Source organism: Astyanax mexicanus, chromosome 1 (assembly GCF_023375975.1).
Source record: "Astyanax mexicanus isolate ESR-SI-001 chromosome 1, AstMex3_surface, whole genome shotgun sequence".
In the NCBI taxonomy this organism is placed as follows: Eukaryota; Metazoa; Chordata; class Actinopteri; order Characiformes; family Acestrorhamphidae; genus Astyanax; species Astyanax mexicanus.
This window is the reverse complement of record NC_064408.1, coordinates 70863772-70890305: the sequence shown is the minus strand read 5'-3', so window position 1 is coordinate 70890305 and position 26534 is coordinate 70863772. Positions and strand designations below refer to the sequence as shown.

The 26534-nt window shown below is 34.5% G+C and overlaps 1 protein-coding gene across 2 annotated transcripts in view; it reads right to left on the bottom strand.

The window, feature by feature from the left end:
* si:dkey-71h2.2 (low density lipoprotein receptor adapter protein 1) overlaps positions 1-26534 on the bottom strand; it is an 82538-nt gene that overhangs the window by 6634 nt on the left and 49370 nt on the right. For both annotated transcript variants that reach the window (XM_007256640.4, XM_007256641.4), the window contains exons 4-8: positions 17314-17428; positions 15121-15193; positions 13711-13785; positions 12365-12489; positions 11160-11194 (exon numbers count right to left, since the gene is read on the bottom strand). In XM_007256640.4, coding sequence (XP_007256702.3) covers positions 11160-11194; positions 12365-12489; positions 13711-13785; positions 15121-15193; positions 17314-17428 — 423 coding nt within the window. The remainder of the gene's footprint in view (positions 1-11159; positions 11195-12364; positions 12490-13710; positions 13786-15120; positions 15194-17313; positions 17429-26534) is intronic.

The following is a 26534-nucleotide window of genomic DNA, read 5'->3' as shown; positions in this document are numbered from 1 at the left end:
GAGTCAAAATATTAGATTTTCTCATATGTTTATGATACAAAATGATCCAATATTACGAGATTAACTGACAAAATGACAAAGGGACAGTATGTGAAGCTTTGCTTTTTTTGTGCAGCAATAAGAAAATTAAACATATGAAAAATAGAAATTATACATATGCAGTCACTGTTAACCAGTCCTGCACATCGGCTTGGAGGTATTTGTACCTATTTCTCTGTATAACTGCTTTATCTCTGTTATGTTGGTGAGTTTGCGAGCATGATCTGCTTCTTCAGGTCCTTCTACAACATTTCTGTTCGATTAAGTCCAGGACTTTTAATTTGCCATTACTTTTATTCTTGTTTCATTCTTTGGTAGAACAAGTGTGCTTATAGGTCATTGTCTTGCTGCATGACCTCTTTTTTGTGAATAACTTTTTGTTTATGGAAAAGATTAGCAGTGAGAGAAGTCAGTACAGTGGATAATGTGAAACACAAATATAGTCCATATACACAGTATCATAACAATAGAAAAATAACTGAGAATTTAATTGAACTGAGATTTAATATAGGGGAGGATAAAAAAACTAAAAATATATATATAATTGTAGTTTTAAAAAAATTGAAAATGGTTGATAATATCTGACCATATATTAATGGTTTTAACTGAAGCTCCCTGAAGTCTAGTGCATAGAAGTCTTGTTTGTAATTAGCAATTGACAGAGTATTGGAAATCCAAATATGGAATAATATATATATTTTTTTGCAGCTGTAAGAGTAGCAAGGAAGGATCTGCACTGTGAAAGGGAGAGCCGAAGTGAAGAATCAGCATTAAAAATAAACAAAGAGTGTGAGATTCTGATCGTAGTATCAGAATCCCTTGTATATCCGATAGAAAACAGGATACTTTAGACACTTTAGATACTTTTCTGTTGATATTAACCTTGACATTAACCTTCATGATTTGCTTTTCTAAAATTACGAATTCATTAATTCTAAAGGTCATGGTTTACATACTTTTTTAAGTTAAACATATGTAATATTAAATATTTTTCCTTCACAAAAAGGACAAAGTCTAATACTATTATTCTGAAGAAGTTTTAGATCAAATTGGTGCATAATGTAGAACTGTACAAAAAAGTAAAAAAAAAGAGTTCACCCTCAACCTCCACTTTACTTTAAGTTTGTAAGGTGATCCTCATTGCTTTTCTGAAAACATCACTAAAAGATTATTTTTTTGTCTGGGTCTGAGAGAGCTGTCCGCATGCTGCTTTGTGCCAAAATGAATGGGAGAGATAACTACTTGGATTCATCTCATTTGAAGTGATTTACTTAGGTGACTCATGGCCACTTTCCTCATTACATTACTGTAATAACTGATGGCCCCACTACCAAAATGAGAGTTGATTTCTACCTGCTGGATGACGAAAAACAGTGATAAACTCACATTAATGCACTGGCCTGACACCAACGTCGACAGATACCGTGGGCAGTAGTGAACATGATTCATTGCTCTGATGATTTATGTGGACAGTGTTTCTGTAACTTTTCCTAAAGAGGATGCTGGATAGCGTTGTGTTCAACATGCCAGGATCCATATTAACAAGACGTCTGTAGTCGTAATCATAACCTATACTATACTGTTACTACATAGACATATACAGACATCCCGCATCTCCCTGAAGTTGCAGGAGTCTCCTATACATTAATGGCAGCTGTCTGATGAACATACATTACATATAATATCCTAGAAATAGATTTGTTTTGAACAGGAGTGAGTGATATATATTAGAGTGAGAAGAGAGAATGAGCAAGAAAGCAAGAGACACACATAGAGAGACACAGAAAACCTCCTGAGCCTCCTGATTGGTTCTGTCTTTTGCTAAGTATCAGTGTTCTCAGTGGGTGAAATTTACAGTCAACCCTCATTTTTTAGTGTCCATCAGTTTAGTTTAATGTCCTGCTGCTCTGTGGAAGAGTGTTTAAAAACAGAAAAATAACACACCAGCCCTGTGAGTCAAAATATTCACAGAGTTTTTCATGTCTGCAACACTGCCTTTTTAGCCCTTTTTAAACCACTAAAACCCAAGTCATTATTTAATTAGCACAGCTAATGTTTTTTTAAACCAGCCTTCTGACGGAGCTTTTTTTATTCATTTCCTACATAAAGCAGCAAAACTCACTGTAAATTTAAATAGAAATTTCCATTTGTAAATGAATAAAAAAAAAGACTCAGATTTGTTACAGAATAAAAAACCTCCCTGAAATTCTGAAAGGCTGGATTGGAGTTATACAAGAAATGACATATACATATATATATATATATATAACATTTGCTTCACTTTCCATACTATGGGGTTTGAGTTTGATAAGGATAAATGTCAAACACAAGGCAAAACAATGTGACAAAATATTTCTATTTTTCAAATACCAGCTACTTTAAGTATCCTTTAATCACTTTATTATATATTAATAAGTGATCATTGTCTACGTTGCATAACCCACACTCTTTTAATATTCAGCTCATGGAAAGATGTCCTGACATTTACCATCAGAATTTGCTGTTATACTTCAAAAATCATTGATTCAGAAAGCCATGGGTTACATACCTTTTCAGTCAGTCACAGATATGTAATATTGGATCATTCCCTTAAATAAATAAATGACCAAGTCTAATACTATTGTTTCATTTGTTTTGATTTTGTTTGTAGCACTTCTGAAGAACTTTTAGGTCAAATGTATGCAGAAATATAGAAAACAGAATTTAAAGTCTTTTTTATTGTTCTTTTACATTTGTAAACGTGAGATTTGCCTCATCATGTAGGACATGAATAGAATAGCTCTGCTAACCAGCTGGTTTAGAAATAATGAACACTGCTACTGTAGATCTCTTTCAATCACTTTGGGGGCTGAAGGTTAATATTTTCTTTATTTTCTTTATCTGACACACTTGAAAGTGCGCTATCAATGAACGTCTATTTTCTGGTCTATTTTCATACATAAGGGGGACCTGGTTATAAGCACATCATGTGACACTAGTAAGGAACAGGGCTGTCGCAATGTTTCCCTTCTAATTCAGTAGATCTCGTCGCTGTGTGGCAGCAGGCTTTAGTCCAGTTTGTATGGTTAGCGGGTAATGCTAATGTTGCTCCAGCAGTGCTAACCGGGGTTAGCCTCAGGCGTACAGGCCGATAATATTTACTTCTAAAAGAGCTATTGCTTAGCGTGGTTAGCGCCTAATGCTGATACTGCTCCAGCACTGCTGGCCGGGATTAGCTGCAGACTACAGGTTGATAATACTCACCTCTGAACAGCCAAAAGACGTAGCGCTTAGCGTGGTTAGCGGCTAATGGTAATACTGCCCCATTCTCGAGTCTTGGTGCTGGAGAAACTTCACTGAAAGGCCTTATAGAGTGAAAAATACGGTAATTGTATTTCAAACTTCAGCTCTAAAAGGTCAACCAGCTGGATTTACCAGATAAACCCTCAAACTCAAAAGAAACATGTGATGTACTGGTCAAAAGCTAAGCTGCTCAAATAACCAATGTAGCCATCTTGCTTAATAGCATATAGTGCTTTTACCTGGAGTACTAACTTGCTAACCTTGACCATCAGAGGCCAGCTTAGATCATCCAAAACCAGTAACCAGCCGAGGCTGGAGTTAATCTGGATTTTAGTAGGTATGTAATAAAGGCTACAGTGCAGTAATTTTTCTTTATCTAATACTCATTGAATCACCACAGAGCTTCCTCTCCTCAGCTTGCCTTGACAATCTCAAAGGTGTGTGTGGGGGGTCTCAACAGATGAAGCCACGCAGAACTCCAACTTCCAATTATGCTGAAATATCAAACTTGGAATCTCCCAGTGGTAGGGTGTAGTGTAGGCAGTACCACTGCCTAACACCACTGATTATCAAATTAGAACATGCTTGCAGTGAACGCAGCTTAAGGGATCTAAGGCTCTCCAAGGGAACGGCAATGTGGATAAACACATTTAATGAACAAGAAATCCTTTAATCTACTTAAATAACAAACGCCACAGTTTCAGTTGTTTAGGAGCCAGGGACTATGCAATAACCAGATATGTATAGATTAATTCAATGCTTAAGGCAACACTCAGTACTAAATGAGAAGGAGTGTGTGAAATGGCTGATTAGTAAAAGTATATTTTAGCAATGTTTTTATTGTTTGTGCATTATAAAGAACTTTATATATGTGGATTTTATATAACTCTGTTTTAACATGATGCACCCCACACTGCATTAGCTAAAGCTCAAAGTTCTTGTTCCAAACAAACCAACACACCAACTGCTTTAAAAATACACAAGTTGGAGTAACTACTCAATATAGAGAATGGATCTTTTGTCACATACAGTATTTCTGTCACAGTTTTTGCTGCCGATGCAGTAAACAATTTTGGCTAGCCTGCTAGTTCGTTGCGACTGATATAACCAGGATAGTTCAGGTCACTTTTGGTAGCTCATACACTAGCTGCCTTGATAACCCAGCTGTACACGGTCCAATGCTGCACACAAATGATGAAACTACCTCTATCATCTCTATTATGCTAATGGTGGTGATAAATTAGCCAACTATGGTTAAATAACCTTACTAAGGCTTTGTGACTTCCTGTTTAGGTAAAAAAATATAATAAAGCCAGCTCTCCCGTTTCCATGGCTGCAGCATGGCTGTTTGCGGCTGTTGTGTTCTATGACTGGCATCCCTGAATGTGGAAATGGGACTGGCTGAATGGAGCTAGGCAGGTTCGGGGGCTACAAGCCACACAGTTTAGGGTAACAAACTAAACAGTTCAAATGAGAAAATACTGGCTGACGCTTAAACTCAGTACGTTTCCTTAATATCTGCTGATACATCCTGGTCATGTTAAAATTTACTACTAAAAAAGTATTATCCTTAATGGTCCTTTAAAAGTATTAACTTGCAAAATGAGACATTACAGTTGATTAAAGCTTTCTCATCTCACTTAAAAAGTGCAGCGAATGATAAAGATTTTCTTAAAGCAAAAAGTTCTTATCCTACCATCAATTCTACATATTTTAAAGTTCAAAGGAGGATACACTTTAATAGCAATGAGCACATCTTTTTTTCAGATGAGAGTAAATTATTGAATATTGCACTGCTCTGTCCGAATACTCCGTTAAATCCTGCTCAGTGCCCATCATAAGCACATCTGGCCTGGAACAGCTAAGTAAAATAATCTAATGCAATTTGTCTCCAGAGAAAGATAATCCATTTTGTGACACCTTTCTTCTTTTCTTAGCGTTGTTAAAAAGTTATGGAAGATTAAAAATTAACAGAAGCACTATGTTTGAACCCTCCACTCTAAGACTGCAAGAACAGCTGAAATAAAAACCTCCTAAGGCATTAACATTTCTGTGAGAGCAAAAAAAAACTTACATGATCCAAAAAAGAGAAAACTGCTTTAATAAAAAAACTGCTCAAATAATGCATTTTCCTGTACCTATTCAGCTGAAATCAACCTGACAGCCTTGAGTCTCAAACTCAGACCATAAACTTGGAGCTGCTACATGCGTTATCCAATAAAAAGAAATATTCAACACAATGAAATGATAAATATATATTGGATTTTTGCAGGTGCACCATGCACTGATCTTAAACCCTAAAGCACTACACTAATACTTCTCCATGTTCCTATAGCTGCTGGGGAATATAAAGGACCTTGATTAAGCTTTATGGAAACACTCAGACGGTTCAAAGGTTTTTCATGTTTAAATTATTGCATCCAGAAAGCCACATCCACTTGAAAAAGTTCTTAAAGCCAGCTGTTCTATTATTATATTAATTCCGCAGCTTCATATGTGGAGTGGGGTAATTTGGAGCACTTAATAGTGTATTAAGAAATTAACATCATGCATCTGACTCATAAAACACAATCTTGATAAACAACAATGAGCACAATACACCGGTGGTAGAAATATCTTGGAATCAGAGTAAATGTATCGTCTCTAAATGATGCTTATCAATTGATTGTTAAAAGAAAAATTAACTGAAGGGTTTCTTTAAAAGATCTTCTGGTTATGTTCAGTTTATAGGAGAGAGATGAAAAAAAATAAAGTAAAAATATATAGATTTGGATATTCTAAGATAAATCTCGGAAATTATAAAGCCAAATCTTACACCCATAAAAATGTTCTTTAGCTATCTTTTCATAAAGTTATATTATGAAATGAGCCAAGTCAAGAGTTTAACAAATAACTGATTTACAATCTGATAAAAGGGAGAAAACATGTTAATAGCGGGTTATTCCTTATCACTGTCTATTTATTCTGAATAAAATACTGATAGTGACAACATTGTTAATGAAGGCACTGATTGTGTCAATACTGACAATACATGATGAAGATAATTGCATACATCAAAGAAAAAAGGCTTTATTAAAAGGGTTCAATCCAAAAATGTAGTTAAAACCAGGCAAGTTCAGCAAAATTAGGCCAAAATTCAAAATACTAGACATAACAAGTAGCATGAAACAGTGCGGGGTCAGTACTTGGCAGGGAACAACAAAAGCAAGGCAGGACAACGCAGGACAATCCTAAACAATACTTAGAAATTAGCCAAGTAAAACACTGGGTATATATAGGGCTTAAAACAGGTGTGAATAATTAGAACTCTGGTGACCTAAACCTGGGTGGGGTCATATGATCGTGTATGAGCGTGAGTTCAGTGTCCAGTTAATTCTGTGCAATAGAGCTAATAGCACAGATTTCGCTGCCAGAGGAGGGTGCAGAAAAGTCAGGAGGGACAATAATGCTAATGAACACAGTGATTTAAATATGCTGACAATAAAAATATTGCTAATAAGCATACTATAGTGAATATGCCAAAATGAACATACTGATAGTAAAGCCAATTTAAAAACGTTTCAGAGCTTAAATCATTCATTACCTTGTTAAAAATTTCTTTATTAGGACAAAGAAATATTGCATTGTATTGATGTTGCTTGTATACTTTATGAAGGAAGAATGAATTCCACCAAACAAGAGAAAGTCCTGGATGCTAAAACTGCCAAACTATCTGAAAAGCTGAAGCTAAAAAAGTATGGCTTATACAACAGGATAATTATCCAGAATAGTCTTCAAAACCTCCGGAAGAGACACAAAATTTAGCCTTCAGAATGTCACCCCTGGTCCCCTAATCTAAATATCAGAACAAGCTGTGCATGCAAGAACACTACAGAATAGAGACTTGTCTTGTAAACAAGAATAGAAGAAAAATGTAACTACAAGAACTAAAACACACTTATCTGCTACAGTGTATGCAATCTGAGATTTTTGCTCAAGAGGGTTTTGAGCTGGTTGTGTAGTGACTCTGTAATGTATCCAAACATTAGCACAAACAACTTTAATGATTTTGATTTTGAAGATAAAATTTAATTTGGGTAGGAGCAGTACAGCTTTTCAATCGTCCTTTTTTTGAATAGTTTTTAGTTGATAGAAAATATGCTGACAGTAAATGTACTGATAATAAACATACTACTGTGTATATACTGACAATGGAGATGCAGGTAGTGATTAAACCAATAATAAAGATATTGTTAGGGGATGATACATACTATAAACATGTTGATAGTGAATAAACTAATAGAAGCCTGTACTGATAGTGAAGAAATACAGTATGTAATGAACATAAAGACTGATTATGATAACATTGTAATTGCATATCCTAATAATAAGTTATCATATTGGTAATAAACCTATTAATAGTGATTATTCTAATAATGAAGACAGAGATTATGAACACAAAGTATCTCACAAAGTGAGCACATCCCTCACATCTTTTTATGGGGCAACAATGAAGATGATAGTATGAAGAATACAATTTGTGCCCAAAGAGTGAATATATATCCTTTTGGGAAACTGCTTTACTACCTTGATCATCGTGCTGTATGTCAGTTTTAGGCAGTTAGTAGTCTTCTTATAGCCTAGGCCATCTTTGAATTTTCTTGCCAGATTTAACAGGCCTGCTTCCCATTCACACCTCACATTCACACCTTGAGACACTAATAAGTGGAGGTAAAATAGCTAATTGAGGTATACTCACTTGTTGCCGGTAGGTTAATGGCTGTATGTTGAGTTATTTTGAGGACACAGTAAATTTACACTGTTATACAAGCTGTACACTGACTACTTTACATTGTATCAAAGTGTCATATCTTCAGTGTTGTCCCATTAATAGATATAATATTTTTTGTTGAGATACTGTATAGTATAAAAAAATGAAGATACTGAAAGTGAATCAGCTATTGAAGATCATGATGATAATAAAGATAGTAAGAGCGATCATATTGATAATTAAGATACTAATAGTGATTATACTGATAAAGAATACAATTAATCGTAATACTGATAATGAAGATAGTGGAAGTGAATATATAAATAATGAGTCATGAAGATACTATTTAAGATGCTAATAATAATTACACTTGTAATCATGCTGATAGTGAAGATACTAACTATGAAGATATAGATTTATTGTATGCTTTTTGACTCCCTAGATGTGATAAAATATTGACTGTCTGCTCAGCTTTTTTTTCTCTAGATAAAGAACTGCTGTGTTGCCTGTTTTGGGCTGCACACATTCAGTAATTGTAAGCATTAGAGCATAAAAGTTAAAATACTGAAATATGGATGCATATGAATATGGATATTTGCCCAAGCTCTTCATGAAACCAAAGATACTCCCCAAACATGCAAAATGTAATACTGGTGAGAAATTATTCACAAAACTGCAGTAAAATCCGTCTTCTCTGCATTAAGAATGGATGATAATAATCACAGAGATCACTGTGCTGAGACAGCCATACTGAAACATCATTCCCCAAGACACTTTAAACAAAACCGGGGTCTCTAATGTGTTTCTGTGTTCCTGCTGTGTGACCAATTCATTCCCCTCTTTCTCTCTCTCCCCACTTTATGGTAAAATAGCATTTTACCTGGAGGTGCAATAACATATCAGGAGATAATATGAGGCTAAATGCTTTTCAAATTGCCTGGTTTGCTCATCAAACTCATGCAGAGCTGTTTCAGTGAAAAAATAAAACAACATGCCTCATCATTCTTTTATTAATAAGCATAAAAATATTTGCACATAGGCAAGCTGAGCTGTAAGTGTGCCTCTGCGTCTCATTATACACTGTATACTGACTTATCAGTCTCCCTGAGGAGAAGCGGGAAGAACTCTAGCTTTAAGCAGCTCATTCACTTTGCATTGCATATTTGGAATATCACAATAGTGCAGCATGTATTTGTGAAACTAGCTTTGTTGTGCTGAATCTGAAATGCTGTGCGCCTAAAATATGTAATCTTACTTTCACCCTGCAGAGCTTTATAGTAAAAGGGCTTGGGATTATTCCATGCAGTCTACTGCAAAATCCTTTCCTATTAGGTTTTTATACTTAAAACTGTTATCCACTTTTATCCACCATTTTTAGCATTATAGGGCGCACTCAAAATCCTTTCATTTTCCCAAAAATCGATAGTGCTCCTTAAAATGTGGTGCACCTTATGTATGAATTTTACCAGTCAGGTATAAGGAGCAGTAAAGCCACTCTACTAAAGTACAGCATTATACAGGAGTTTGAGTTTAGTTCTCCAGCAGTATTAACAATTATCCGCTAACCCGGCTGGCACTACTGGAGAGCAGCATTAGCATTAGCCGCTAACCACAGCGCTAGCTCTTTTGCTGTTTAGAGACGAGTAATTCGGACTGTAATTTGGGTATTTACCATGTTAAAACAAGCTATTATGAACCACTACCTAATATCACCCTGACTTCCCAGAACACTCACTGTAGCCCTGTCAGGCAGCATTTAAACCATTAGCGGTTAGCCGCTAATGCCCTAATGCTAATGTTCCAGCTTTAGTGGAAATCTGCAAATCTAAGCTCTTCTGTAAATAAACAGAAGAGCTTTACTCACCCAAATAAACAGTTTTTAGGAGAAAAAAAAAAAAAAAATATATATATATATATATATATATATATATATATATATATATATATATATATATATTAATTTTATTTGTCTGACTTATCTGAAAATGTTATTTTAAGAATTACAGTTTTGTTTACTAGCTTAGCTTAGATTTAGACAGGTTTCCCCACTGAATTAGAATGAAAGCTTGGCGACACCCCTGTTCCTTACTATTAGTTACTGGTGTCGCATAAAAATGTCAGCCGTGGACCTGAAAACAAAGCCTGTTCAACATCATGGTTTAGTGGAAGAGATTTCTGCTGCAATTTCCCTGTGAGGAACATAGTAAGGAAATGGAAGATCACAGGCACAGTTCTAGTTAAGACCCAAAGTGGCAAACCAAGAAAAATCTCAAAAATCTCAGATAAGCAGAGGAGAAGGATGGTGAGAACAGTCATAATCAATGCATAGACCAGCTCCAAACACCTACAGTACATCTTACTGCAGATGGAGTCACTGTTCATCATTAAACTATTCAGCACACTTTAAACAAGGAGAGGCTGTATGGGAAAGAACTGCAGAAGAAGCTTTTTCTGAGCACACACCACAAACAGAGTCGCTTTAGGTATGCTTAAGCACATTTAAACAATCCAGCTTCATTTTGGAATAAGATGCTGTGGACTGATGAATCTAAAATTAAATTATTTGGAGGGTGGTGTGCATGGAGGAAAAATTACACAGCATTCCAAGACTGACATTTGCTACCTACAGTAACATTTGTGAAAATATAATGATTTGTAGGTCATATATATGCAGACATATAGAACATTCTAAAGGGTTCACAAACTTTTAAGCACCACTGTAACTACAGTTTAGGCACAATGTAATCAAGTTATCATATAGTATTATATGGACATGACCTCAATTACCTTTTGCTTATTTTAATATTTTGTTTTTCTTAACAAAAAGAGCCCATTAATGTAAATGAGCTGGTATGCTTAATTTGTTTCATTTAATTTTATGTATGTTTTATTGACTTAGAATATCTAAACCGTTTACATTCCATTTCTAATAAAAACATTTTTTATATGACTGGTCTTCAAACTTCAACAATTTTGCAATTAATTGTGTTATATCATTCAAACAAAAAGCTGTTGTCATGTCATCTAAAGATATAAAGATGATGCACCCATTAAAAAAGTATTCTGTTATTAACGGAAAGCAGCTTACCTTGAAAACGTGTCTTCGAGGCCATCTTCCACATCCTGCAAGTCAAGAAAAAACATCTACATCTAAAACACATCTGGAACATTATTTTCAGCTTCTTATGGGTTGGCATTGAAATTGCCGTTAGCATGTTCTTAAGTCACATATTCAATCAAAATGAATTAAGCTTTAATTCATCCTCACCCAAAGAAAGCATGGACATGTTTTATTTTTATCTGTTACATGCTCTCCGTATACAATCTGAAGTACTGTAAACGCGTACCAGAACTCGTCTGCACAGTGAAAGAAATTCAATTATCACAAAAAAGTGTATAATTAACAAGAGCAGAGACTATGAGAGAGAGCAGACTGAGCTGCTGATGAATGTAATCTTAAATGAAAGACACCCTGGTGAGTGATTACACTGAAGCTGGGAGGCAGATGCCATTTTGCTCTGCTTGACCTAAAGAGCACAGATCTCCACCTAGTGGTTTAAACACATTTTACAACAAAAGAATTCCTATAGAGAGTGGAGTCCACCTAGTGGAGACATGCTGCTACTGCAGTTAACATGCCAAAAGTCTGTCCTCTGTTTTAGCAAACATGCACAAAATTGTTTAGTATTTTGTAGAGCTGCATGATATTGGAATGTATAGATATTGGAATTTATTATATAGTAAAGTAACTTTAGTAAATCAAATTAATTCGTGACTTTTTGGCGTTATAATAAAAATATGGAAATTTGGCACCAACAGAAATGATACAGTATATCACAATATAATTTTTTTGGTCTCACCCTTATTGCTTTTGCTTGTGTGAATCAAAACACCCTTCACCACTTCTGGACTGTTGTATTCTAATTGTTTGTGATATAATTAATATAGTTATTAATAATATAATTACATTATTTATACAATTACCTGTAAGCAGAGTGTTTTTTATTATTTAAAAACTGGCTGCAATTTTCCTTGTAGTAATTTACATCTGCAAATGCTTAGAAATCTATTTTATTAAATGCAGTCTGACTTATTGTTTTCTCACATCCATCATTGTCACAATACCCTGTAGTGACTGAATGACAAAAAATAATGTAAGCAAGACTGCCATACTGACAATAAATTTAGCATAGTTAAAAGCTACTATTTATTAGAACCACCATGCCTTAATAATAATACATTTTATTTAATAAAATATTGGTACATTTGAAAGAAGGCAAGCTGCTGTCATACCCAGGAGTCGTGTTTGATAGGCCGTCTCCGGGTAGGGTTACTGCGTGGAGATGTAGAATGGATAGAAGATGTAAAGAAGGGTTTCCTCAGCTTGTGCTCCATCAGTGCCTGAGTCTTCTCAGCCTCTGTTAGAAACAGAGACACAAGCGCTGCTCTTTTAGTTACTTTACATTAACAGCATATAGCATAATTCATTTATACATATGGTCTCTTTTAGTTTCAAAGCAGAATGTACACTTTACAATAAGAATAGCAGTGGTGTGCAGTGAGGCCCTTCTAATCCTTCAGAGAAGGGGTGACAACAGGTGCATTTAAATCATGACATATATTTTATCAGGAAATATATATTATAGTTATTGTAAGTATAAGCATGTATTTCAAAAATGAACTAAAATAAAAAAACAGCAACTAATTCAAGCATTAGTCTGTGTTGTTCAGTTGCTATATGACTCATATCTGACTGACAGCGGTTCTAACCAATCAAAACTGCTTTTTTAAAAATGGCTTCTGCCCCCCTGTGCGTCTGTGTGCCCCTTCTATTGATTTTTTGAAGGGTGTAGTTATGAGTCTATTAGCAAAGTCATAGGACAATCGAACCAATCAGATTCATGATTTTCACTACAGGGGCGGGGCCATGGCTGTCTAACCCTTTCTCAAGGGGCTACGCATTGGCTGGTTGTAAAACAGAGCGCACGCTGGATAAGTTGCAAATGAGACAGATAGTGTCATATCATATTAAAAAAAACTTTATAACAGGGTTCATACACGTTTCACAAGGTAAAATTCAAGCACTTTCAAGGCCCAGTTTTTTCCAGGAACTTTCAACTGTGTTGAATATATATACGAACATGAACACAGCACAGACTGGAAGCTAGCAGGTCTTAAACAAACTCCTTGTTGGAAGTCGGCTCCCCTTCAAACAGGCGCTTTTCTTTATTTCACTCGCTCTTCCTTTCTTCATAATGCTATAGAATATTAAAGTTTAAAAAATATATAAATTTAGCTGTATTTAAAAAAAACCACACATTTTAAAATGTATTTATTTATTTTAGTAAATATTTCTTTTATTTTCTTATTTATTCAGATAGTTATTTATTTTAAAGTAAATTTAGTTAGAATTTCAAGCATTTTCAAGTACTTTCTCCAAAATTCCAGCACTTTCCAGGCCTGGGAAACAGAATGTTAAAATTCAAGCATTTTTATGAACACTGTTATAAAGGCTGCCCTTTAATGTGAAACGGAAGAATAATACTAATGATTAGGACAATAATAGAACTTTAATTCATACAATAAACAACCACATAAAAATATAACACATCTCATGGCACTGTTGAAATGTTTTGTACCTGAATCACAGTGAGGTTTTATTTCCACCTGAGGGACGCCACCTGAACAGCATGTGTGAGCCTTCTTAGTTTTGTCTAAGAAGAATAAAAAAGTTTATTTTTTAAACACATGAGATATTCTAGGTACTAGTATTGCAGCAAAGATCATTAAATTAGATAAGGGCAGTAAATAAACAAATGCAATCTGAAACAAGATCAGAAGCAGAAAAAAAGGACACGTTTGTATTAACATTTAATGTACAAGCCAATTAATGCATTAAAATAAATACAATAAAATTACTATTCATATTTTCAGTAAAAATACATAAAATAACATTAAAACATTAAATGCCAATGATTGCATTTAAATTTAGCTCAAACAAACAAAGCACTTACACTGTATATTATTGTATGCATGCATTCTAAATCCATAGGCATCAGTGTTGAAGTGTAAAAGACTTGTTTTGCACATAGCATTAGCATTCATGCATAGCATGCTTGATTTTATACACTTGTTTTAAATGGACTGAATTAAACACCTGAAATAAGTGAAAGGTGTGTCCCAATACATTTTTCATATATATATATCATGACCCAAAGTTTTCTTAAGCTAAAAAAACCTAAATGTTCTTAAATTGGATAATTATAATTTTATTATTTAAAAACATTCAATTTCTTAGCTTAAGAAACCTTTGGGTTGCTTTGGGTCATGTTGCCTCATTTTTTGTATAGGAAGTCGCCCTTCTATTAGTCAACTATACATGCCCATGCCATAACAATGATAAGAAACTATAATAGATCTATACTATATCTATAATCTATAAAACACTTATACTATTTGTACATTTACTAGTAAATATATTTGTTTCATATAACTCAACACATTGATTAAATACTCAAAACTGATGTTATTAATGCTAACAAATATATTTTAATTAATGCATACATTTGTTTTTGCCACTACCATCACTGTGATAACTATGCTAAGCAACTTTACAGGAGAGAGATCATAAAAATTCCTAATTTTTAATGGAAATTTAATGGAAAAAATGTTGACAGTGTTATTTAAAATTCAATTCAAAGTGTCCAAATTATGTAGTCATTTAAAAATTAACAAAAATAAAGATACTTGTTTTTCATTGGACAGCAATGATATACAAAAACATATGTTTCAAATATTTACATTTTAATCCCTCGTTGCATTTTTCTGTAATCTCTCTGGATACTGAATTAGCATAGGTTTTGCATAGGTTATATAAACACATGTAACACAAACAAGGCATATTTTAGAGATTACAGTGCATAACGCTGCCAGCATATCAATTTGTTATTATTATTATTATTATTATTATTATTTTGCTGTCACAAACCATGCCGCCAGTAACTATGTTTAAATATCAAGTATTAAAACACATAAAGTTCAGTCCTCACCTTCCTGGGCAATCTCCCAGAGGTCCAGAGCCACTTTAAATGCCTGTGCTACGGTGAGGGTGACGGCTTGGGCCTGCAGAGGACACAACAAGCTGAGCTGACACCTTCACCACAGGTGCTGACACTAGAGAGCACGAGGACACCTCACAATCAACTCCATGCTAGAATAAACAGTGACTGTAATAGAGTGAGGTAAAGTGTAGTATTGTCCACCAGGTGGAGCTATGTACTCAATAGACTGAGGCCTCCAAAGTTCTAATAGTGCTGGGAGAGGAGATAAGCTACATGACAAAGTAATTAGTGCTGTCAGTATTAACTGTAGTACAATAACTGTGACTAAAAATCATGACAAATAAGGCAAAAAAAAAGTCTAAATAATCATGGGTCATTATAATTTAAAATAAACATTATGCAAACTGCCTTCGAATCACTGCTAATTCAAAAAGAAGATAAATGCTATAATGTATACTCTATGTTTATACACATTGGCACATTTTGCCTGACAACATGATAGCCATTGTTTTCACTTAAATGTGCACAATTTATGTATATATGAAGTTATTTTACAGTAGGCTACATGCAAGTGTAGTTTTGCATCAGTGACAGGCCTCCACCATTACATACAAAAACCTGTGATGAACCATTTATGATAAAATAGTCTATGGGGTCCTATGTAGGCGAACCATCAACCCTGCAGCTTGATTTAGGGCATATCAGTGTGTATTTGCTATCGTAACAACGGTAAAAGTTTGCCTTCATGGCTAGTAAGGTTATAAGGAGCAGTAAAGCTACTCTGCTGAAGTACAGCGTTTTATATAGGAGATTCAGTTTAGATCTCTAGCAGTATTAGCATTAGCTGCTAACAGCCCGAAGCGCTAGCTAGCTCTTTGGCCGTCAAAAGGTGAGTATTATCTGCCTGTAGCCTGCAGTAAACCCCGGCTAGCGCCGATGGAGCAGTATTAGCATTAGCTGCGAACCACAGAACTAGCTCTTTCGCCGTTCAGAGGTGAATATATTGGACTGTAGCCTGCGAGTTTCTCATGTTAAAACAAGCCACGTGGGACGAACCGCTAGCTAAAATCTCCCTGGGTTACCGGAACACTCAGGGTTTCTCAGTGTAGCTCTGTCTTGCAGCTTTACTCACCCAAATAAACAGTTTTCATGAGAGAAATCTGTGTAAATTAACATCCAGCACTAGTTTGACCTGTCTGACTCATCTGAAATGTATTTTTTAAGAATAACGGTTTTGTACGAGACCTGCTGATTTTAAAATATGGCAACACCCATGTTTCTACTACTAGTTACTAGTGTTGCATAAAATGCAATGCACCTTATGCATGAAAATAGACCAGAAAATAGACGTTTATTGATAGTGCTACTCATAATCCGCTACGCCTTATAGTGTGAAAAATACGGTACTAATTTTCTTACATAATCATGGGTTTGTTTTGGGCATAACCAAGGTGTGCTCTGAGTGTGGCAGCTTCTCAGTAGAGGAAACTGACCTGCACATTTACCATGTAAAGTTGCCAAGCAGGTAATTTACGGTAACAGAAATGTTATTTTATTTATTCTTTTTTTTTTGTTTTATTCTGTTTGTAGTTGATGTAAAAGTTGGGGTGGTGCACTGCTGCACGTCAATGTGTGCATAACAACTGTTTTGCCAAAATAGCAATAAATGTTTAACTGTTGACATTTGTCTATGTCGTATTCAGTGAGTTTTTCAGTTGCCAAGATAGCAATACACCAAAAAATTACATGAACGCACTCCACGAGTGTATAACGTGACTGTTGAACTTGGCAGGTTGTTTACAACACACTTTGCGCATTTTTTTATCTACTTAAAAACTTAAACATTTTGTGTCACGTTTTCTGTCTAAAATGATCATATTTGACTATGTAACTCATGTATCTTATAGGCACCAGATTATCAGTAATAATTGCACTTTTCTATTTCTTTTCTATTGGCACCCTTGATGGCAATATTTTTTACCATGTGACGGGTAGCCAATAGGGTGCTTTGTCTCATTTTTGCCACTCTTGAGGGCAGTTTAGCAATGTTTTTTTGTTTTTTTTTTACATGGGGGCACGAGGGGCCTATCCCCACTCTATGCAGCCAGTAGAGAATTTTGCATGTCTTAGCTGGAGTTATGACAAAAAATAATTTGTAGAAATAAAATGTAAATGACTCACGATTTTCTTCTTTTGGCAGAGGAAGGCATGGCACTCCAGAGTTTCATTGAACTGACTCTGTGAGACGTAGGCAAACACCTTATCCTGAGTTTTATCAGCTGTGCAGTAGGAAATTCTGTGGAGAAAAGCAGCAAATTTTATTAAGTGGGGTTACTTGACAATCTGAAGTAACTAATATACAGTAGCTGTGCGTATATATGTATAGTTTAGCTTTTGCCAGGAAAAATAAAATAAAACAACTACAGATCTGTTCTCATTAACTTGTGTTGTCATTAAGTTCTTAGAGAAGCATAAAAAATCACCTGATACTCTCCTGCAGTTTTGCAGCAGTAAATGTGTAAATAAACTATTCAGCACCTTGACTGCCCAAGGATTATGCAAAGACCTTTGCACTTCTGCTTAGTATTCTGTTCCATCATCTCACAATTGCTCCACCACAATCTCACCCCACCTCAGCATGTCTACATGTACACAGCCTGAGAAGCTGAGGAAACACTCCTCAGGTAATAAATTCACTACAGGTCAGAACTCCTCTGACAAAATCCTAAAGTTGGCAAGACCACACTACAGACAATGGTCTCTTGCATGACAGTAATGAGACTGCTTACAGGCAGATGGTCAAACAGCTGGCCTTCTGGAGAACTCACAGCTACCTAGAGCTGAACATGATCAAAACAGTGAATTCTACAGTGACTGCAGGATGAACCCACATCCCCTGCCAGTCCTCACCACTTTCTACGAGGTTCTGAGATTTTGTACGGCCCTGGAAAACACACCTTTTAATTGTAACTTAGAAGATGATATAAATGAAAATGAGGTTCTAACTGTTATTAAACTATTGAATAAGGGTAAATCGCCAGGTTTAGATGGCATACCAGCAGATCTATATCTTTCTTGTGCACAGGATTTATCTCACATTCTTACACGGGTTTTTAATGAAGGGATTAATAAGGGTAAGATGCATGACTCTTTCTATGAGGGTGTTTTGGCACTATTATACAAAAAAGGTGATAAAAACAATATCAATAATTATAGACACCTTACTCTAATGAACCTTGATTATAAAATTTTTGCTAAGATTATAATGAAAAGAATTGAAACTGTGTTAAATATAATTGTGGAGAAAGAACAGACATGTGCTGTTAAAGGACGTTTCATGTGGGACAATTTGAACACTCTGAGAGAAATAATTTGTAGTAAAGATGAGAATTTTTATGTTGTAGCTTTTGATCAAAAGAAAGCTTTCGATTATGTCTCTAGGAAGTATATTTTTGAAGTTCTACATATGTATGGTTTTCCTGAAGGTTTATTAATATGATTAAGTGTATGTATTTTGAATCTAATGTAAAGGTAAATGTAAATGGTCGATTGTCTGATGTTTTTAAAGTCCTGCGAGGGGTTAAACAGGGCTGCCCTTTAAGTTCAGCTCTGTACGTCCTAGCTATAAGTCCATTAATTAAAAAAATTAAAGAAGATAGTAGGTTAGGTGGTGTTATGATGAATGGTTCCAAATTAGTTATATCTGCCTTTGCTGATGATCTAACTGTATTTATAAAATCAAATGATGAATTAGATATTATTTATGATCATTTTTTAAATTATAAACTGGTTTCTGGTGCTGAATTAAATTTTGACAAGTCTGAATGTTTATGGGTTGGAGATCTAGATAAAAAATTTGACATTAATATTACAGAAAAAGTACACATTAAAATCTTAGGAGTATATTTCGATAATATGGGCTGCTTAGAACATAATTGGACTAATAAAATCTTAGAGATAAAAGACGAAATTAGTAAGTATACAAATTTTAATTTATGTTATAAATTTAAAATCCAAATTATTAAAACATTCATCTTATCTAAAATATTGTTTCTGTCTTGTATTTTCCCTCCTAATGAGAGCTGGTGTAAAAAACTTAACAAAATATGTTGTAATTTTATTTGGAATACCACTAGAGAGGTTACAAAGAGAGAAATTCTGTTTAAAAGCTGTGATTTGGGGGGTTTAGGAGCTATAGATTTAGGAGTTAAGACTAAAATATCTGCATGTAAAATAATAGCTAGTGGTATTCATAGACAAGCTGATTGGGTGGGCAACATCACAAATTGGAAAGAAAAAAAGGGGGTACAAAGATCTAAATTTCCATATTTTAAAATATTGTTCTCTGATTTTATACATAAGCACACATCTCTAAACATTGATTGGCTAAATAATGATAGTAAACATATTTATAAATTAATTATTAATTCTATATATAGTAATATGGTCGTTTATAGAGATTTACAACCACACGAGTCTAAAATAGCATGTAAGAACATTAATAATAAAATTCTGTCTGGATATATAAAAGATATAGCATGGTTAATTTCTGTCAGGAGGTTACCGGTAAGAACTGTAGTAAAATGGAGTTGTTATGTTAAAACTGTCAGATGCCCTATGCCGAATTGTATCCACGACGAAACCTTAGAACATTTTTTGTTTGAATGCTATAGATCCAAAGAGCTCTGGTTAAAACTTAAAGAAATTAATTTTAATATACCTATTAATATAAAAACTATTGCATATGGTTTATTTGATAGCTCTCTAACGAAAAAAGAAGATGAAGTTTTGTGGTTAATAATATGTATTGTTAAAAGCCAAATGTGGAAAACAAGAACAAGGATGACAATCGATCATGTTTTTATTTCGAGTGATGTTGTGTATAAACATGTTATAAGAGAATTGAAAAGAAGACGGACTATTGATAAAAAAAACATCAAGGAAAAAAATGGGACTTTCTATCCTTTTAACTTAATTTCTAATTTGTATGAAATGTGACATTGTTTATATGTATGAAATGTGATATTGTGTATTTGTAATTATATTTGTTAATTCTTCAATAAAGCTTTATTTAAAAAAAAAAAGAAAAGAAAACACAATCACAATCAACTTCTAAAAATCAGACATTGTGCTTTCTGAGCTGAACTTGCCCTTAGAGCTACACTCAGATCTGAAAAAATTCCACAATCCTTCAGCTTTAAGAAGCGAACTCAGTGCTGCAGATCTAACAGGATTTTCTACTTTGAAAATCAAGTGAAGAAGATGCTGTTGATCTCAGAACTCTGATGACGACAGACCTGTGTGTTCAGGATTACTTGGATGGTGAGAAGCAGAAAATGCTCCGACTTCTAAAACTGAACTTTTGTAAGAGTGCAAAAACATTGTACTAATTTACTAACTAAGCAAAAGCTGGACAAACTAAACATTGAACATTTTATGTTTAAATATAGTTATTAGAGCTTTTGTCCTGATGAATAAAAATGCAAAAACAAAGTCCTGGTTCAAAAAACTTGACAATTGGTTTTCTTAACATTATTGTATAAATTTTTTTACTTAGGATTTCTACAACTGCATACCCTGCAAGCTCTACAAACCTGTTTTGGTTTATCCAGAAAAAAAAACAACACCTTATTTTTATTTTACATTTGTTGCAGAATATTTGGAAGTGTGAAGGTATGTGGGTGTCTGCATTGAGATATTTGTGTGTGTGTGTGTGTGTGTGTGTGTGAGAGAGAGAGAGAGAGAGAGAGAGAGAGAGAGAGACTGACATGATATAGAACGTATGCATAGTACATTTTTTTGGTGTGGTGTCTATATTACTACTTATTACTTGGTGCTAAAATATTTGGTCAACAAAGCATAATACTGAACCTAAACAACAACAAATAATGATAAAATGATGATATTGCTATTCAAACTGAAGACCTTATATGTAACTTAAAACAAAAAACATTGTACTGCAACTTTTTTGTATACCTAGAATGTCTTACTCAGATTGATCATGAGCTTTTATGCAGTTGTTTTTTGTGAATTAATGAATTAATTTATTTTATGAACCTAAAATAAACCTCAAATATAGATTAAAATTTTAAGTCACATTTTATGCCTTTTATAAGATACATGGCATTAACCTTCACTGCAACACATTTTCTGCCCCTGTGAAACTGCATTAGACTCAGACTCTACAAAACTCAGTATAGGTAGATAAAGGATACAATTAATAGAAATCATAAAATTACAGCTGGCAACCATGAAACTCAGTGAAAAGATGCTCTCTGACTGAAAGTATTGGGTTTGTCATCTTGAAGCATGTGGAAAGGAAGCAGTATTGATTCTACTCTTTTAAGCATATTGAGTAGCCATCCAAATGATTACTATGTGAAACCGAGCATGAAAAATGTGGAAAGCAGATCTGTGCATCACATACAAATAAGATCTGTGCAGCTCTAGCACAGCATTGGATTACACATCTTCACTCTTTACAAAAGCATTTCTCATTGAATACATGTATTCCAACATAAAATGCACTGTCAACCACTTTAAAACCAAAACATGTTTTACATGACCAATTTACTGTCTACTGACCAAAGCCTAGGATCATTGTAGGCCTTATATTCATTTAAGGTATAACCTGAAGAGGTCATCTGTTGTAGCGCATCTGCCTTAGCATGTGAGGTGATTTCTAAGATGCTTTTCTGCTTAACACAGTTATACAGAACAATTACTGGAGTTACTGTAGCCTTTCTGTCAGCTCTAACTAGTTTGACTTTACTCAGTTGAATTTCTGAATATTAATAAAGTATTTCATCTGCCAACTGTGTTACTGAAGAGGATAAAATACTCCTAAAAAAGGAAATACCAAGAACCAATATTCTTCGCCACTGGTTTACCCTATTTATTTGATTAGCAACCCCACGTGAAGTAATGAAGCAGTAACTGTAGTAAATCAAATCAGGGGTGAGTCTGGTGGAGCCTATATTTAAATAAAAAATAGCAATATTTGACACCACGTATCGATAATGTATCGCGAATGAAAATAATAATGATAACAATATATTGCAATTTTGTTCCATCACTACTTTTATATATAACAGTGTTTCATTTGTAGTCTGCACTAGGAATGTAACAGTATTTTCATGATAACTATATTATTGGCTGAGTATCAAAAAACACTGAAATATATTTTATTGATATGCAACAAAATAAATGTTAGGTTTATTTCATGTAAGTATAACAGAGTCAAACATTCCAAAAATGTCAACTTTTCTACTTTGTAAACAAATGTAACTTAACAATACTCAGATTTTGTATACAATAATAATTATGTAACATAAAAACAATGGACTGCAACAAAAAAATCTAATAATACTAAAGTGAAAAAAAATCAGTGCATGCAATCAAACTAAAAACATGAACAATAAAACAAAAAATGCGCTTAAAGGTTTACAGTAAATAGCAAACCAAACACAAAATACACAAATTTCATGGTGGAATACTCCTATGATCATGCTATACTGTGTCCAATGCGCCATGGCCACCCCTAGCCTGCACAGTCTTAACACTACCACACCACACTAGTAACAAGTTAACTTTCTTACAGTGTAATACACTATGATATACTACAAAATCTTAGAATGTACTGAATTAAACTGCAGAATATCATGGCATAATATAATTCTGGTAGATCTCTCAGATAAATATTTATGCTAGCCTAGCTTTGACACAGTCATGTGTGTGTGTGTGTGGCACTGGCATGAGTGTACCAAGTACTGTGGTGTTGCTGGGGATTTTATAGTCATCAGAGTCCCTTCCCGCTAGGTTGAGAGTGGTCTGCCATCTAAAAATATTCAGCCAAGAGTGACTGAGTCATCAGAGATTAACCCTAGATATAGGGCTTCAGGATGGCTAACACAAATTGTGCATCAACGATACAAGGCTAAGGTGTTTCTAGTAAGGTGACCAGTAACTGTATATACATATTTAATTTATATCAATGTAAATGTAATGCTTTCAGTAAATTATTAAAATATTAAAAAAAAAATAAAATCATTGATAGGCCTGTCACGATAATATTTTTTTGTGGACGATATATATCGCGATACATGATATTTTTGTCATTTTAAGACTATTAAATGTCACGGAAATAATGACAACAGATTATATACACTTAAATTATACACTTTTTAAAGACAGCAAAAAAATTAATAATTGTTTATTATAATTAGTTTGGGAATTGTATACTTATGCCTTTACCTACTTTAGTCCACACTGTGTTTATGGAGTCACAGTTATTGAAGCATGATTGGCTAAAATACTGTTCACTGTTATATGTGTGAACAAACATACAAATAAACACAATAGACGATATCACGATTATCAAAAATTATTGAGGTCATGTTCATTTATTGTACAATAAATCGATATTGCAATTATTGTGACAGGCCTAATCATTGATGTTACAACCCCTGGTCGTATTTTGTATGCTGGTTTGTTTCTTGTGTGCAGTCCTGAAACTAGCCACCAGGGGGGCACTCTCTATAATAGAACCAGGAAAAATCCGACCAAAAGGAGATTTTAGGGCTTCTCCGCTTTTGTGAGCTGGAGCAACAGCCTGCTCGGACTAAAATGGCACCTCTATTTAGTTTCTGTTTTGTTTGTTTAACTTTTTGTTACACTAATCTTTTATATTTAAGTAAAATAGAGATTGAGTGGCATTTTGTTTTACGACCTGTTCTCCTGTTTTGGTGACAGGGAGTTTTGTGTGTTTTTTGGTTTCTTTATTTTTAGGTTTAGAAAGTTGTTTGTTTTGTAGTTGAGGTTTTTGGATACCTTAAAAATTGCTCTGGTGTGTGAATGTATGTCTAGATATGGATTGGCTGATTGGCTAAATTAAATTCTCAGTGCTCGATGCAGTCCTCCAGATGGACTGTTGTTTCGGTTGAGAGTACACTGTTCACAATTGGTTGTCACGTACACCAGTGTTTTTTGAGTGTGGAATGTATTTGTAATTGTGTAATTGTCCTTGAGTGGCAGAAAGGTGCTATATTAGTGTATTTGTAAATAAGTAATTGAACGTTTTTCTGTTGTGTTGGCTTATGCTCACCCCTGAAGCCACATTTCCCACATTGGCGCATTATGCAACACTAGTAAGGAACAGGGGTGTCACCATTTTTCACTTCTAATTCAGCAGGTCTCACCACTGGAGGGTGGTGGGTGGATAACTAAGTTAAGTAAAGCTTAGCTAAGTAAACAAATCTGTAATTCTTTAAAAAAAAAATTAAAGTCAAACCAGCGCTGGATGTTAATCTACACAGACTTCTCTCATGAAAACTTAAAAAAAAAAAAGCATCGGCAACCGGCTAGGGCTAGTGTTTAGCGGCTGATGTTTCCTGACAATGCTACAGCGAAAGAGCTAGCGTGTAGCACAGTTACTGCTCCTTATAACCAGACTGGTAAAATTCATACAAAAGGTGCACCAGATTATAAGGTGCACTGACGATTTTTGGGAAAATTAAACGATTTTAAGCGCTCCTTATAGTACGAAAAATATGGTACTGTGTTTTGAGTCTTTCTTCTGCCACAAAAGGGTAACATGCAGTTAAAAACTGTAAAGCAGGGCTGAGCTCTAGAACCGCAGGTAAAATCATCAAAGAGAATTTTAACTCACAGGTAGAGCAGACCTACTGGACATCATAAGATACAGGTGAAACCATGCGCTGTCAGGAGTAGTGGTTACGTCCAGTGTATATTTACACTCAACCCATTCAGCTGGGAAAAGGCCAGAGTTGTAAGGCTGCACTTCAAAGGGGGTTTGTGAAATAATTAGCTCTATCAGACAAGGCGTGTTTCAGATGCAGGGCTTAGATCTCAGTCTACGTACAACTGTTGCTGCACTATTCCTGATACACGACCTAAATAGCAATGCCCAAGACACCCTTTGCCTCTCTCCCTTTCTCTCTCTCTCTTCCTCATAGTTTCCCATTTCCCATTCCTCTCTCCATCATCAGTCTTATAATATTACATGTGGTAAGCTATAGCTTATTATCATCAGTGGTTCATCCCAAAACCTAATTATGAGCTGCTGCCAGAGTAAATAGAGCAGAAAGTCCAAACATTGGCCTCAATTAAATAATGAGTTAGGGAGGGTGTGCTTAAACTTTATGAATTAAAGAGCCTGTATAATGGCTTGTATAAACTACTTTCACATAGCTTTATAAGAGAGGTAGCATGTATATAAAGAGGGTTGAAGTGTAGGATATAGCGTTCACTCGCTTCCACATGGAGTCTATTTATGGAAAATAAGCTGCAAGTCCAGTTTTAAATTCACTGCACTGGGATTTCACAGAACCAAGGCACTAATAAACAGTGTGTAAACGCCTACACAGCCTACATGGGATACTTTGCGCTATTTAGTTTTATATAATAAGTGTATTATGTAACAAATACAACAAATAAACATATATCAACTATTTTTTCCTTTGGGAGATATTAGTTATTTTTTCTTTACTACTGTAAGTTATTTAATATTAAGTGCCTCAACGAATTAAGATATATACGTCTAAATAAAGCACATTTTAGTTTATTGATGTAAAAGTCGCTCAGAGGTAAAACTAACTTTTTGTTAAAAGGGCCCATTTATTCAAATATTTTAACCACTTAACAGATCTTGGCTCAAATATGGGCAACAAGTGTAGGTGATACAAAAGCCTTTTTCTCTGTTAAATAGGTTATTTACATTCAGAACACTTTGGAGACTCTTAAAAGACACTTGGAGACGTTTGTTTTCTCTCTACTCCACTTCATAACTCCAGATCAGCAACAGGAATCAAACCCAAACTCTGCATGTTTAAAAATAGACAACTGTATTGAAATTAAAGGTTAAGAGGACATGAAGTGTTTGTTGTATTTTATGACAATATAGATTTTAAAATGTTAAGCAAATGCCAATTTTATGATTTTTACTTTTGACAGTTGCACACTTAATTCTTTTTTTTTTTTTTTTTTTACAATATTTTCTTTTATAATGACAAGTAGCTTTTTCAGTAATGTTAATTAACATGTTATGCTTGTATATATTCCTCTAGATGTTTAGATAGGTGTTTAATATCAGGCTGAAATCTTTTAAGGGATTAACTTGGGATGCAAGCTTGACATTTCTAGTAAACAAATATTTTATATCCTTCCTTCCTGTTAGGAAAAGGCACACAGAAGGTCTCACAGAAATAGGAAAATAGACATATGAAATGTATTATGACTGCTGTTCAAATGTAAGATGCAGATAAATTCCAGGATGAGATCCACTGGCGGATCTCAGGATGAAAAACTCACACTATTTGTATAACATGTTACATTTTACATTTAACATTTTACTGTGCACTCCTAGTTATAATATTCAGCTTGCA